Here is a 12,657-nt window from a genome sequence, read left to right as displayed (position 1 = left end):
AGGAGGTGGCCCTGAGGCCCCCTAACCCCATAGAGGGTTCCCTAGGACAAGGATGTGTCCCCAAGGTCCCCAGGGGTGTCTCCAACCGCCCCATGGTCCCCTGGGACTGGCAGGTGTCACCAGGGTCCCTTGGGGTCCCCAAAATGGGGACGAGTCCCCATTGGCCCCAGTGGCCCCAAGGTGGCCTTGGGGACAAGGAGGTGGCCCCAGGGACCCTTAACTCCATCCTGGGGTTGTGTGTGGGGTCCCCAGTGTCCCCAGTGCCTCTGATGTCCCCCATGTCCCCAATGCCCCTCCATGTCCCCCATGTCCCCAATGTCCCCATGTCGCCCAATGTCCCCATGTTCCCCATGTTCTCATGTCCCCATGTCCCCTCATCTCCCCATGTCCCCCATGTCTCCCGTGTCCCCAATGTCCCCATGTCCCTGTCCCCCCATGTCTCCAATGTCCTCACGTCCCCATGTCCCATGTCCCCATGTCCCATGTCTCCAATGTCCCCATGTCCCGCCATGTCCCCCCATGTCCTCATGTCCCCAATGTCCCATGTCCCATGTCCCATGTCCCCGTGTCCATGTCATCAATGTCCCCAATGTCTCCCATGTCCCCCGTGTCCCCATGTCCCCCCGTGTCCCCCGTGTCATCAATGTCCCCCATGTCCTCCCGTGCCCTCCATGTCATCAATGTCCCCCCATGTCCCCCATGTCCCCCATGTCCCCAATGTCCCCATGTCCCCAATGTCCCCATGTCCCCCATGTCCCCCATGTCCCCCATGTCATCAATGTGTCCCCATGTCCCCATGTCCCCCCATGTCCCCATGTCCTCATGTTCCCCATGTCCCCCATGTCCCCCCGTGCCCCTGATGTCCCCAATGTCCCCATGACCCCCATGTCCCCCGTGTCCCCCATGTCATCAATGTCCCCAACGTCCCCAACGTCCCCCCGTGTCACCTCGTTGCCCAGCTTGGTCCCCATCTCCACGGCGACGCGGGCGGCCACGCTCATGGCGGCCACTCGTCGGGGCTGGGTGACCCCGATGCGGAGCCCCCCCCGCGTGTAGCCCTGGGGACACCAAAACGGGGTGAAAAACGGCAGAAACGGGGCCGGGGGGCGGCTCTGCCCCCCCGGGAGCCCCCAGCCCCAAACCTGCCCCCCAAGTGCCCCCCAGGTGCCCCCTAACCCCCAAACCTGCCCCCAAATGCCCCCAGGTGCCCCCCAAGTGCCCCCAGGTACCCCCCAATCCCAAACCTGCCCCCAAACCTGCCCCCCAAGTGCCCCCAAGTGCCCCCCAGGTGCCCCCTAATCCCAAACCTGCCCTCCAACTGCCCCCAGGTGCCCCCCAAAGTGCCCCCAGGTACCCCCCAATCCCAAACCTGCCCCCCAAGTGCCCCCAGGTGCCCCCAAGTACCCCCTAACCCCCAAACCTGCCCCCCAAGTGCCCCCTAACTGCCCCCAGGTGCCCCCTAAACCCCAAACCTGCCCCCAATCCTACCCCCCAACTGCTCCCCAGCTGCCCCCCAAGTGCCCCCAGGTGCTTCCCAACCCCCAAACCTGCCCCCCAAGTGCCCCCAACCCCCAAACCTGCCCCCCAGCTGCCCTCCAAGTGCCCCCAGATGCTCCCCAAGTGCCCCCAGGTGCCTCGCAACCCCCAAACTTGCCCCCCAACTGCCCCCAACTGCCCCCCAATTGCCCCCTAATCCCCAAACCTGCCCCCCAAGTGCCCCCCAGCTGCCCCCCAAGTGCCCCCTAATCCCCAAACCTGCCCCCAAACCTGCCCCCAAACCTGCCCCCCAAGTGCCCCCCAAGTGCCCCCTAATCCCCAAACCTGCCCCCAAACCTACCCCCCAAGTGTCCCCAGCTGCCCCCCAAGTGCCCCCAGGTGCTTCCCAACCCCCAAACCTGCCCCCCAGCTGCCCCCCAATTGCCCCCAGGTGCCCCCCAAGTGCCCCCAACCCCCAAACCTGCCCCCAGCTGCCCCCCAGCTGCCCCCCAAGTGCCCCCTAATCCCCAAACCTGCCCCCAAACCTGCCCCCCAAGTGCCCCCAAGTGCCCCCAAGTGCCCCAGGTGCCCCCTAATCCCCAAACCTGCCCCCAATCCTGCCCCCCGGTGCCCCCAGCTGCCCCCCGGTGCCCCCCGGCGCCACCTCCTCGTGCAGGTACTGGGGGATCTGGGTCGTCTTCCCCGAGCCGGTCTCGCCCTCGATGACCAGGACCTGGTGCCGGGCGATGGCGGCCAGGAGCTCCGCGCGGAAGGGCCACACGGGCAGCGCGCGGCGGGCGGCCTCCACGGACAGGCGCGCGGCCTCCGCCTGGGACACCGCCGGCGCCGCCTGTAGGGGGACAGCGTCACCCGGTGTCACCCGGAGTCACCCGTGTCCCATTTGGGTCCCCCTTTGTGTCCCCTCCACCATGGACAGGCGTGTGGCATCGGCCGGCGACACCGTCGGCGCCGCCTGTGACAGCAACAGCGTCACCCGGTGTCACCGGGTGTCACCCATGTCCCATTTGTGTCCCCTTCGTGTCCCATTTGTGTTCCCTCCTCCACGGACAGGCGCGCGGCCTCGGCCGGCGACACCGCTGGCGCCGCCTGTGACGGCAACAGCATCACCTGGAGTCACCCGGAATCATCCATGTCCCATTTGTGTCCCCATTTGTGTCCCCCTTCGTGTCCCCTTTGTGTCCCCTCCTCCACGGACAGGCGCACGGCCTCGGCCGGCGACACCCGCCTGTAGCGGGACAGCGTCACCCAGTGTCACCCGGAGCCACCCGGAGTCACCCATGTCCCTTTGTGTCCCCTTTGTGTTCCCTCCTCCACGGACAGGCGCGCGGCCTCCGCCTGGGACACCGCCGGCGCCGCCTGTAGGGGGACAGCGTCACCCGGTGTCACCCGGCGTCACCCAGAGTCACCCATGTCCCTTTGTGTCCCCTTTGTGTTCCCTCCTCCACGGACAGGCACGCGGCCTTGGCCGGCGACACCGCCGGCGCCGCCTGTGACAGCAACGGTGTCACCCGGAGTCACCGGGTGTCACCCGTGTCCCATTTGTGTCCCCTTTGTGTCCCTTCCTCCACGGACAGGCGCGCGGCCTCGGCCGGGGACACCGCCGGCACCGCCTGTAGCGGCAACGGTGTCAGCTGGAGTCACCCGGAGTCACCCGGTGTCACCCATGACCCCCTTGTATCCCCTTTGTGTGCCGTCCCGTGCGGCCTCGGCCTGCGACACCGTTGGCACCGCCTGTGACGGCAACAGCGTCACCCGGAGTCACCCGTGTCCCATTTGTGTCCCCCTTTGTGTCCCCATTTGTGTCCCCCTTTGGGTCCCCCTTTGCGTCCCCCTTTGCGTCCCCTCCTCCACGGACAGGCGCACGGCCTCGGCTGGCGACACTGCCGGCGCCGCCTGTGACGGCAACAGCGTCACCCGGAGTCACCGGGTGTCACCCGTGTCCCCTTTGCGTCCCCATTTGTGTCCCCCTTTGTGTCCCCCTTTGTGTCCCCTTTGTGTCCCCTCCTGCACAGACAAGCGCATGGCCTCGGCCTGCGACACTGCCGGCGCCGCCTGTGACGGCAACAGCGTCACCCGGTGTCACCCGGAATCATCCATGTCCCATTTGTGTCCCCTTTGTGTCCCCTCCTCCACAGACAGGCGCGCAGCCTCGGCTGGCGACACCGCCGGCGCTGCCTGTAGTGTGTACAGCGTCACCTGGTGTCACCCGGAATCACCCGGTGTCACCTTTGTGTCCCCCTTGTATCCCCTTTGTGTCCCCCTTTGTGTCCCCTTTATGTCCCTTCCTCCACGGACAGGCGCACGCCCTCGGTCGGCGACACTGCGGGCGCCGCCTGTAGCGGGACGGCGTCACCCGGTGTCACCCAGAGTCACCCGGTGTCACCCATGTCCCCTTTGTGTCCCCCTTTGTGTCCCCTTTGTGTCCCCTCCTGCACGGACAAGCGCGCGGCCTCGGCCGGCGACACCGCCAGCACCGTCTGTAGCGGGACAGCGTCACCTGGAGTCACCCAGAGTCATCCGGAATCACCCACGTGCCCCTTGTATCCCTTTTGTGTCCCCTCCCTTGCGGCCTCGGCCTGCGACACCGCCGGCGCCGCCTGTGACGGCAACGGTGTCACCCGGAGTCAGCCGGAGTCACCCATGTCCCGTTTGTGACCCCCTTTGTGTCCCCCTTTGTGTCCCCCCCTGCATGGAGAGGTGTGTGGCATCGGCCTGCGACACCGCCGGCGCTGCCTGTGACGGCAACAGCGTCACCCGGCGTCACCCGGTGTCACCCGTGTCCCTTTTGTGTCCCCCTTGTGACCCCTCCTGCATGGAGTGACACGCAGCCTCAGCCTGTGACCCCGCCGGTGCCGCCTGTGATAGCAACAGCGTCACCCGGTGTCACCCTTTGTGCCCTTCCCTGTCCCATTTGTGTTCCCTCCTGCACGGAGAGCTGGGCAGCCTCTGCCTGTGACACCTCCGGTGCCGCCTGTAGCGGGGATAGCGTCACCTGACGTCACCCGTGTGCCCCCGTGTCCCCTATGTCCCCCCGTGTCCCCCGGTGTCCCCCGGTGTCCCCATGTCCCCTATGTCCCCCGGTGTCCCCGTGTCCCCCGGTGTCCCCCCCATTTCCCCGGTGTCCCCGCACCTCCTGCTCCTCGCTGCCCTCCAGCCTCGCGGCGCTCACGAACTCCACGGCCGCCTGTTCCTCCAGCAGCAGCTCGTAGGCGTCAGGCGGCCGCCGGCTGACGGCGTCGCGGGCTCCGAAGCGCAGGGCGGCCGCCCCCAGCCGCTCTTCCTCCCAGCGCCGCTGCTCGTCCCGCGGCGCCGCGCGCTCCTCCTCCTCCTCGCGCGCCTCCGGGATGCCCTACAGGCGGAGCGGCAACAGCGTGAGCGCGGGAACGGCCGCATGGAGCCGCCGGGGGTGGCCCGCGCAACAACCGCCGCCGGGTGTTAGCTGCGCACAGCCGCACGGCAACAACCGCCACCGGGTGTTACCCGCGCTCGCGCACAGCAACAACTGCAGCCAGGTGTCATCTGCATCCGCGCACAGTCACACAACAACCACTGCCATCGGGTGTTATCCATGCCCGTGCACAACCACACAACAACCACCGCCACCAAGTGTTAGTTGTACAACAACAACTGCTGCTGGGTGTTATCCGTATCCGTGCACAGCTACAACTGTCACCGGGTGTCATCTGTGCCCGCGCACAGCCGCACAACAACCACCACCGGGTGTTATTCACGTCCGTGCACAACCACACAACAACCACCACCACCGCCAGGTGCTATTTGCACAACAACAACCGCCGCCGGGTGTTATCCATATGCTTCCATAAGTACAACCAGCACCAGGTGTTATCCGCGTCTATGCACAGCCGCACAACAACCATCACCACCGCCAGGTGTTATCCGTGCCCATGCATAGCAACAACCGCCGCCGGGTGTCATCTGCGCCCGCGCACAGCCGCACAACAACCACCACCACCGGGTGTCACCCCCACCTTCCCGTGTGCGCCTGTAGCCGCGTGTCTCCGCACAGCCGCACAAAAACAACCACCGGGCGCCATCGCACAACGACAACCGCCGGGTGTCGCTCCGCTTTTCCGCTCGTAGCCGTGCGCCCGCGACAACAACCGCCGCCGGGTGTCACCCGCGCACAGCCGCGCCGCAACAACCGCTCACCTTGCCGCGCGTCTCCTCGGGGATGCGGTAGCGGCTGTTGCGCTCCAGCTTCTCCCGCTCGCCCGCGCGCTTGTAGTCGCGCGCCAGGTCGCGGAGGCGCCGCTTGTAGGCCAGCTCGCGGCGCTCGGCGCCTGTGAGCGTCACCCCGCCGAACAGGAACTCCTCGTCCGCGATGTCGGCCTCCAGCTCCTCCAGCTTGTCCCGCTCCCGCTTGGCCAGGTATTCCCGCCGGGATTTCTTCCGCAGCTCCGGGATCTCGGAGAGGGGGAGGATGGGGGTGTTGCGGAGCGGCCGCCTGTTGCGGGGCCGCCTGTTGGTGGCGGGGTGGGTGTTGCCGGGGGCTCACCATGGCTTTCTGGTCCTCCTCGGCCACCTTGAGGCGCTTCTGGGCCTCCTCGTAGGCCTGGGAGGGGAAAAAGGGGGGTTGAGGCTGGGGAGACCCCCCAAAAACACCCCCAGGGAGCCCCAAAACACCCCCGAGGTGCCCAAAAACACCCCAGGGAACCCAAAAATACACCTGGAACGCCCAAAACACCCCCAGGGCGCCCAAAAACACCCCTGAAACCCCCAAAACACCCCCAGGGAGCCCCAAAACACCCCAGGGAACCCAAAAATACCCCCAGGGAACCCCAAAACACCCCCGAGGTGCCCAAAACACCCCAGGGAGCCCAAAAATACACCTGGAACCCCCAAAACACCCCCAGGGAGCCCAAAAACACCCCCAGGGAGCCCCAAAACACCCCAGGGAACCCAAAAATACCCCCAGGGAACCCCAAAACACCCCCGAGGTGCCCAAAAACACCCCAGGGAACCCAAAAATACACCTGGAACGCCCAAAACACCCCCAGGGAGCCCCAAAACACCCCAGGGAACCCAAAAATACACCCAGGGAACCCCAAAACACCCCCGAGCTGCCCAAAAACACCCCAGGGAACCCAAAAATACCCCCAGGGAACCCCAAAACACCCCCAGGGTGCCCCAAAACACCCCCAGGGAGCCCAAAAACACCCCCAGGGAACCCCAAAACACCCCCGAGGTGCCCAAAAACACCCCAGGGAGCCCAAAAATACACCTGGAACCCCCAAAACACCCCCAGGGAGCCCCAAAACACCCCAGGGAACCCAAAAATACCCCCAGGGAACCCCAAAACACCCCCGAGGTGCCCAAAAACACCCCCAGGAAGCCCAAAAACACCCCTGAAACCTCCAAAACACCCCCAGGGAGCCCCAAAACACCCCAGGGAACCCAAAAATACCCCCAGGGAACCCCAAAACACCCCCGAGGTGCCCAAAAACACCCCAGGGAACCCAAAAATACACCTGGAACGCCCAAAACACCCCCAGGGAGCCCCAAAACACCCCAGGGAACCCAAAAATACCCCCAGGGAACCCCAAAACACCCCCGAGGTGCCCAAAAACACCCCAGGGAACCCAAAAATACACCTGGAACGCCCAAAACACCCCCAGGGAGCCCCAAAACACCCCAGGGAACCCCAAAATACCCCCAGGGAACCCCAAAACACCCCCGAGCTGCCCAAAAACACCCCAGGGAACCCAAAAATACACCTGGAACGCCCAAAACACCCCCAGGGAGCCCCAAAACACCCCCAGGGAGCCCCAAAACACCCCAGGGAGCCCAAATCCCCCCAAATGACCCCAAATCCCCCCCCATGCCCCCTCATTGTCCCCCCCGTCCCTTCTCTGTCCCCACCTGTCCCCTTATTGTCCCCCCGTGTCCCCACCTGCCCCCTCTGTCCCCATTCCCGCTGTTCCCTCATTGTCCCTCCCCCCCGTGTCCCCTCATTGTCTCCTCATTGTCCCCTCATTGTCCCCACCTGTCCCCACCTGTCCCCGCTGTCCCCGCTCCCGCTGTCCCCTCATTGTCACCTCATTGTCCCCACCTGTCCCCGCTGTCCCCTCATTGTGCTCTCACTGTCCCCACCTGTCCCCGCTGTCCCCTCGTTGTCCCCTCATTGTCCCCACCTATCCCCACTGTCCCCTCATTGTCCCCACCTGTCCCCACCTGTCCCCGCTGTCCCCGCTCCCACTGTCCTCTCATTGTCCCCACCTATCCCCACTGTCCCCTCATTGTCCCCGTTGTCCCCACCTGTCCCCGCTGTCCCCTCATTGTCCCCTCATTGTCCCCACCTGTCCCCGCTGTCCCCGTTCCCACTGTCCCCTCATTGTCCCCTCATTGTCCCCTCATTGTCCCCTCATTGTCCCCACCTGTCCCCGCTGTTCCCTCATTGTCCCCACCTGTCCCCGCTGGCCCCTCATTGTCCCCGTTGTCCTCACGTGCCCCCTCGTTGTCCCCACCTGTCCGCACTGTCCCCGCTGGCCCCGGTCCCGGTTCCGCAGCCGCTCCGCGAACGCCTCCCGCTCCCGCTGTCCCCTCGTTGTCCCCACGTGTCCCCTCATTGTCCCCTCATTGTCCCCACCTGTCCCCATTGTCCCCTCATTGTCCCCACCTGTCCCCGCTGTCCCCACTGTCCCCGCTGTCCCCTCATTGTCCCCACCTGTCCCCGCTGTCCCCGCTGGCCCCGGTCCCGGTTCCGCAGCCGCTCCGCGAACGCCTCCCGCTCCTCCTGGTCCCGGAGTCGCTCCCGCTCCGACGCCTCCCACTCGGCCTCGGGATCCGGGGGGGGCCTGGGGGGACGGGGGGGGGACAAGGACAACAGGGGGGTCACGGGGGGACAAGGACGGGGGAGGGGACAACGGGGGGGACGGGGGGGACAGGGACGGGGAACGGGAGGGGACAAGGGGACAATAGGGGGTCGGGGGGGGACAAGGCCAAGGGGGGGGGCTGGGGAGGTTGGGGACAATGGGGGGGTCAGGGGAGGGACAGAGGGACAAGGGAGGGGGAGGAGCCCAAAGGCCCATGGGGGGGACCCCAGAATGGGGGGGTGTCCCCAAGGGGGGGGTGTCCCCAAAAGGGTGTCCCCAAAGGAGGGTGTCCCCAAGGGGGGGGGTGTCCCCAAGGGGGGGGTGTCCCTGTCCCCAATGGGGTGACCCCAAGGAGGGGGTGACTCCAAGGGGGGGTCCCCGGGGGGAGGTGTCCCCAAGGGGGGGGGGGGGTGACCCCAACGGGGTGTCCCCAAGGTGGGATGTCCCCAAAAGAGGGTGTCCCCAAGGGGGGGTATCCCCAAGGGGGGGGTGTCCCCAAGGGATGTCCCCAAAAGGGTGTCCCCAAAGGAGGGTGTCCCCAAGGGGGGGGTGTCCCCAAGGGGGGGTGTCCCCAAATGGATGTTTATAAGGGGGGGGTGTCCCCAAGGGGGGGTGTCCCCAAAAGGGTGTCCCCAAGGGGGGGGTGTCCCCAAGGGGGGGGTGTCCCCAAGGGGGGTCCCCAAAAGGGTGTCCCCAAGGGGGGGGTCCCCAAAGGGGGTGTCCTCAAGGGGGGTGTCCCCAAGGGGTGTCCCCAAGGGGGGGTGTCCCCAAGGGGGGTGTCCCCCAAAAGAGTGTCCCCAAAGGAGGGTGTCCCCAAAGGAGGGTGTCCCCAAGGGGGGGTATCCCCAAGGGGGGGTGTCCCCAAGGGGGGTCCCCAAGGGGGGGTGTCCCCAAGGGGGGGGTGTCCCCAAGGGATGTCCCCAAAAGGGTGTCCCCAAAGGAGGGTGTCCCCAAGGGGGGGGTGTCCCCAAGGGGGGGTGTCCCCAAATGGATGTTTATAAGGGGGGGGTGTCCCCAAGGGGGGGTGTCCCCAAAAGGGTGTCCCCAAGGGGGGGTCCCCAAGGGGGGGTCCCCCTCACGTTGCCGGGGCCGACGGCTCCGGATCCGGTTCCGCTTCCGGCGACTCCGACCGTCGGGGCCGCAGGTGCCGGGGCCGGCGAGGGGGGGGCGGCGAGGGGGCGGGGCCGGGGCTAGGCCCGGGGGCGGGGCCATCGTCCCCCTCCTCCTCCGGCTCCGCCCTCTTCTGGCCCCGCTGCTCCGGCTCCTCCTGCTGCACCTGGGGGCGGGGCCGCGTCAGGACCCGCCCCCTGCGCTCCGGACCCGCCCCCTTTCCCGGAAGACCCCGCCCCCCCTTGAGACCTCCCCACCTCGGCTCCTCCCCCGAACCCGCCCCCTTCCGGGAGGCTCCAACAGGCCACACCCCCTTGCTCTGCCCGAGGCCCCGCCCTTTTTGGCCCCTCCCTATCGGGAAGCCCCGCCCCCAGTAAGGTCCCGCATGATGGTAGCTCCGCCCCCCACCAGCGAGGCCCCGCCCCTGCCGCCCTTTCCTGTCGGGAAGCCCCGCCCCTGGCGGGACCCCGCCCCATCCCTGGCCACCCCCTCCATCAGGGAGCCCCGCCCCCTCCTCCCCAAAGCCCCGCCCCCTTCCCGAGCCCCCCCAACGTGGGAGCTCCCCCCCCTCCTCATATCCCGCCCCCTCCTTGGACTCCCTGCCCACCAGGGAGCCCCGCCCCCTCCCCACAGCCCCGCCCCTTCCATGACCCCTCCCAGCAAGGAGTCCCGCCTCCAACAGGAACCCCGCCCCTCCCGACGAGCCCCGCCCCCTAACAAGAAGCCCCGCCCCTCCCAACGCACAGCCCCGCCCCTAAAATGAAGCCCCTCCCCCTCCGTCACAGCCCCGCCCCATCAAGAGCCCCTGCCCCCTCCCGCAAAGCGCCGCCCCAACAAGAAACCCCGCCCCCGATACGAAGCTCCGCCCATTCCCGCACATCACCACCCCCTAACAAGCCCGCCCCCTGACAACATGCCCCGCCCCTTCAAGAAGCCCCGCCCCGCGGCCCCCCGCCCTTCTCCCAGAGGCGCCTCGCGAAGCGCCTCGCGCCGCCCCCGTCGCTGTCGCCGTCGCCGACGGCCCCGTCGCGGCGGAGCCGCTCGAGCAGCTCCGCGGGGCCGCGGCTGCCCCGCGCCAGCGCCACGAGCCCCGCGGCCGCGGGGGGCCCCGCCGGGCCCGGCGGCAGCGCCCGCAGCTCGGCCCGCACCCAGCGCTCCAGCGCCGCCATGGCCGCGCCTGCCGTACGGCGCGCCCTGCGCATGCGCGGTCCCCTTCCCGCGCGCTGCGCCTGCCGTACGGCGCGTGGTGCGCATGCGCGGAGCCTTCCCGTAGCACCCTGCGCATGCGCAGCCCCCCTCCCGCGCGCACGCGCAGCTCCCTTTCGTGCCCGCCCCCTGCGCCCTGCGCATGCGCAGTCCCGCTCCTGCGCGCACTACCGCGCGGCGCGCATGCGCGCCGCTCCGTGCTCACCCCCCCCCCCAGCCGTCGCTCCGCGCACTGCGCGCGCGCGCCGCGTCCGCCGTAACCCCCCGTGTATCCGCGCGCGCCGAATCGCCCCCTCTCCCCCCGTGCGGCCCCCCCGCGCTAACGGCGCCGTTTCCTCCCTCCCTCCTCCTCCTTCACCCCCCCCTTTCCCGGTGCCCGCAGCCCCCCCCGGGCCCAGCACGTCCTTTTCCTCTGCGCGGCTACACGCGGCGTTACGGTACGGCGGCCATTTCCCCCCCCCCCCGCGGTATACACAACTCGTCCGCGCCGTGGGCGCCGCCATGTTTGTTTATTGACGCTCCGCCCCCAGCCGCGTCTCCATGGCGACCGGCGCAGGCCCCCGGGAGGCCCCGCCCCTTCTCCCGCGGCCGCAGCAAAGCCCCGCCCCTTCCCCGCCCCCTCCCGCTAATACTGCTTCGGCCCCGCCCCCCCTCCCTCCCCGCTAAAAAAAAATAATAAAAAAAAATCCCTCTTTTGGGCTAAAAAAACCGTTTTGGGGGAAAAAAACCCCTCCCCTCCCCCCTCAGTGCTGCTAAAAAAAGCTACAAAACGGGGGTGGGGGAGGGGAGAGCTCAGCCCCCCCCCCAAAAAAATGGCCCCTCCCCCCAAGTCTGTCGGAAGGGGGGATCATCCACGAGCGGCCCCGCCGGGGTGGGGGGGGGGTTGTTGTTGTTCCGGTTGTTGTTCCGGTTGTTGTTCCGGTTGTTGTTCCAATAGCTGGTGTTCCGGTTGCTGATTGGTGGTTGTTCTGGTTCCCGCCGTTGTTTGGGTGTTGGGGGGTTCCGCTTGTTGTTCCCATTGTTGTTGTTTGGTTGTTGTTGTTCTGGTTGTTTTTGGTTGGTTGTTGAAGTTCCAGCTGTTGCTGTTCTCACTGTTGCTGTTTGGTTCTTGTTGAGATTCCCATTGTTGTTCAGTTGTTGCTGTTCCAGTTGTTGTCGGTTGGTTGTTGGGGTTCCCGTTGCTGTTCTGGCTGATGCTGTTTGGTTGTCGATGTTTGGTGGTTGTTGGGGTTCCCGTTGCTGTTCCAGCTGTTGCTGTTTGATTGTTGTTGGGGTTCCCATTGTCACTGGTTGGTTGTTGTTGGGGTTCCCGTTGCTGTTCTGGCTGTTGCTGTTTGGTTGTGGGGTTCCCATTGTTGTTCCAGCTGTTGCTGTTCTGGCTGTTGCTGTTTGGTTGTTGTTGGTTGGCTGTTGTTGGGATTCCCGTTGTTGTTCCAGTTGTTGCTGTTCCGGTTGTTGCTGTTTGGCTGTTTTTGGAGTTCCCGTTGCTGTTCTGGCTGTTGCTGTTTGGTTGTGGGGTTCCCATTGTTGTTCCAGCTGTTGCTGTTCTGGCTGTTGCTGTTTGGTTGTTGTCGGTTGGTTGTTGTTGGGGTTCCTGTTGTCGCTGGGTGGTTGTTGTTGGGGTTCCCGTTGCTGTTCCGGCTGTTGCTGTTTGGTTGTTCTTGGTTGGCTGTTGTTGGGATTCCCGTTGTTGTTCCAGTTGTTGCTGTTCCGGTTGTTGCTGTTTGGCTGTTTTTGGAGTTCCCGTTGCTGTTCCGCCTGTTGCTGTTTGGTTGTTCTTGGTTGGCTGTTGTCGGGGTTCCCGTTCTTGTTGGGGTTCCCGTTGCTGTCCCGGTTGTTGTTGTTGTTCCGGTTGTTGCTGTTCCGGTTGTTCTCGCTCCCGTCGTCGCCGTTGGGGGGGGGGCCCAGCCCCCTCCCCGTCGCCGGGCGGTTGCCGGGGTTACCGGCGACAGGACTCGTCTGGGGGGGGGAGGGGGAGGAAATGGGGGGAGGGCCCCGGCGTCCGGGCGCC

At 66.7% G+C, this 12,657-nt stretch overlaps 1 protein-coding gene across 1 annotated transcript in view; it reads right to left on the bottom strand.

The window, feature by feature from the left end:
- Positions 1-10,609, bottom strand: part of DHX16 (DEAH-box helicase 16) — a 36,830-nt gene extending 26,221 nt beyond the window's left edge. Inside the window, exons 1-7 of the mRNA XM_088532079.1 lie at positions 10,589-10,609; positions 8,183-8,314; positions 6,014-6,070; positions 5,644-5,922; positions 4,628-4,822; positions 2,141-2,326; positions 948-1,058 (exon numbers count right to left, since the gene is read on the bottom strand). Coding sequence (XP_088388205.1) covers positions 948-1,058; positions 2,141-2,326; positions 4,628-4,822; positions 5,644-5,922; positions 6,014-6,070; positions 8,183-8,314; positions 10,589-10,609 — 981 coding nt within the window. The remainder of the gene's footprint in view (positions 1-947; positions 1,059-2,140; positions 2,327-4,627; positions 4,823-5,643; positions 5,923-6,013; positions 6,071-8,182; positions 8,315-10,588) is intronic.
- Positions 10,610-12,657: the final 2,048 nt, after the last annotated feature.

This window comes from Tinamus guttatus, unplaced genomic scaffold, assembly GCF_059628265.1.
Source record: "Tinamus guttatus ecotype Peru unplaced genomic scaffold, ASM5962826v1 Tinamus_guttatus_pri_ptg000453l, whole genome shotgun sequence".
NCBI lineage: Eukaryota > Metazoa > Chordata > Aves > Tinamiformes > Tinamidae > Tinamus > Tinamus guttatus.
This window is presented reverse-complemented; position numbering and strand designations above follow the sequence as displayed.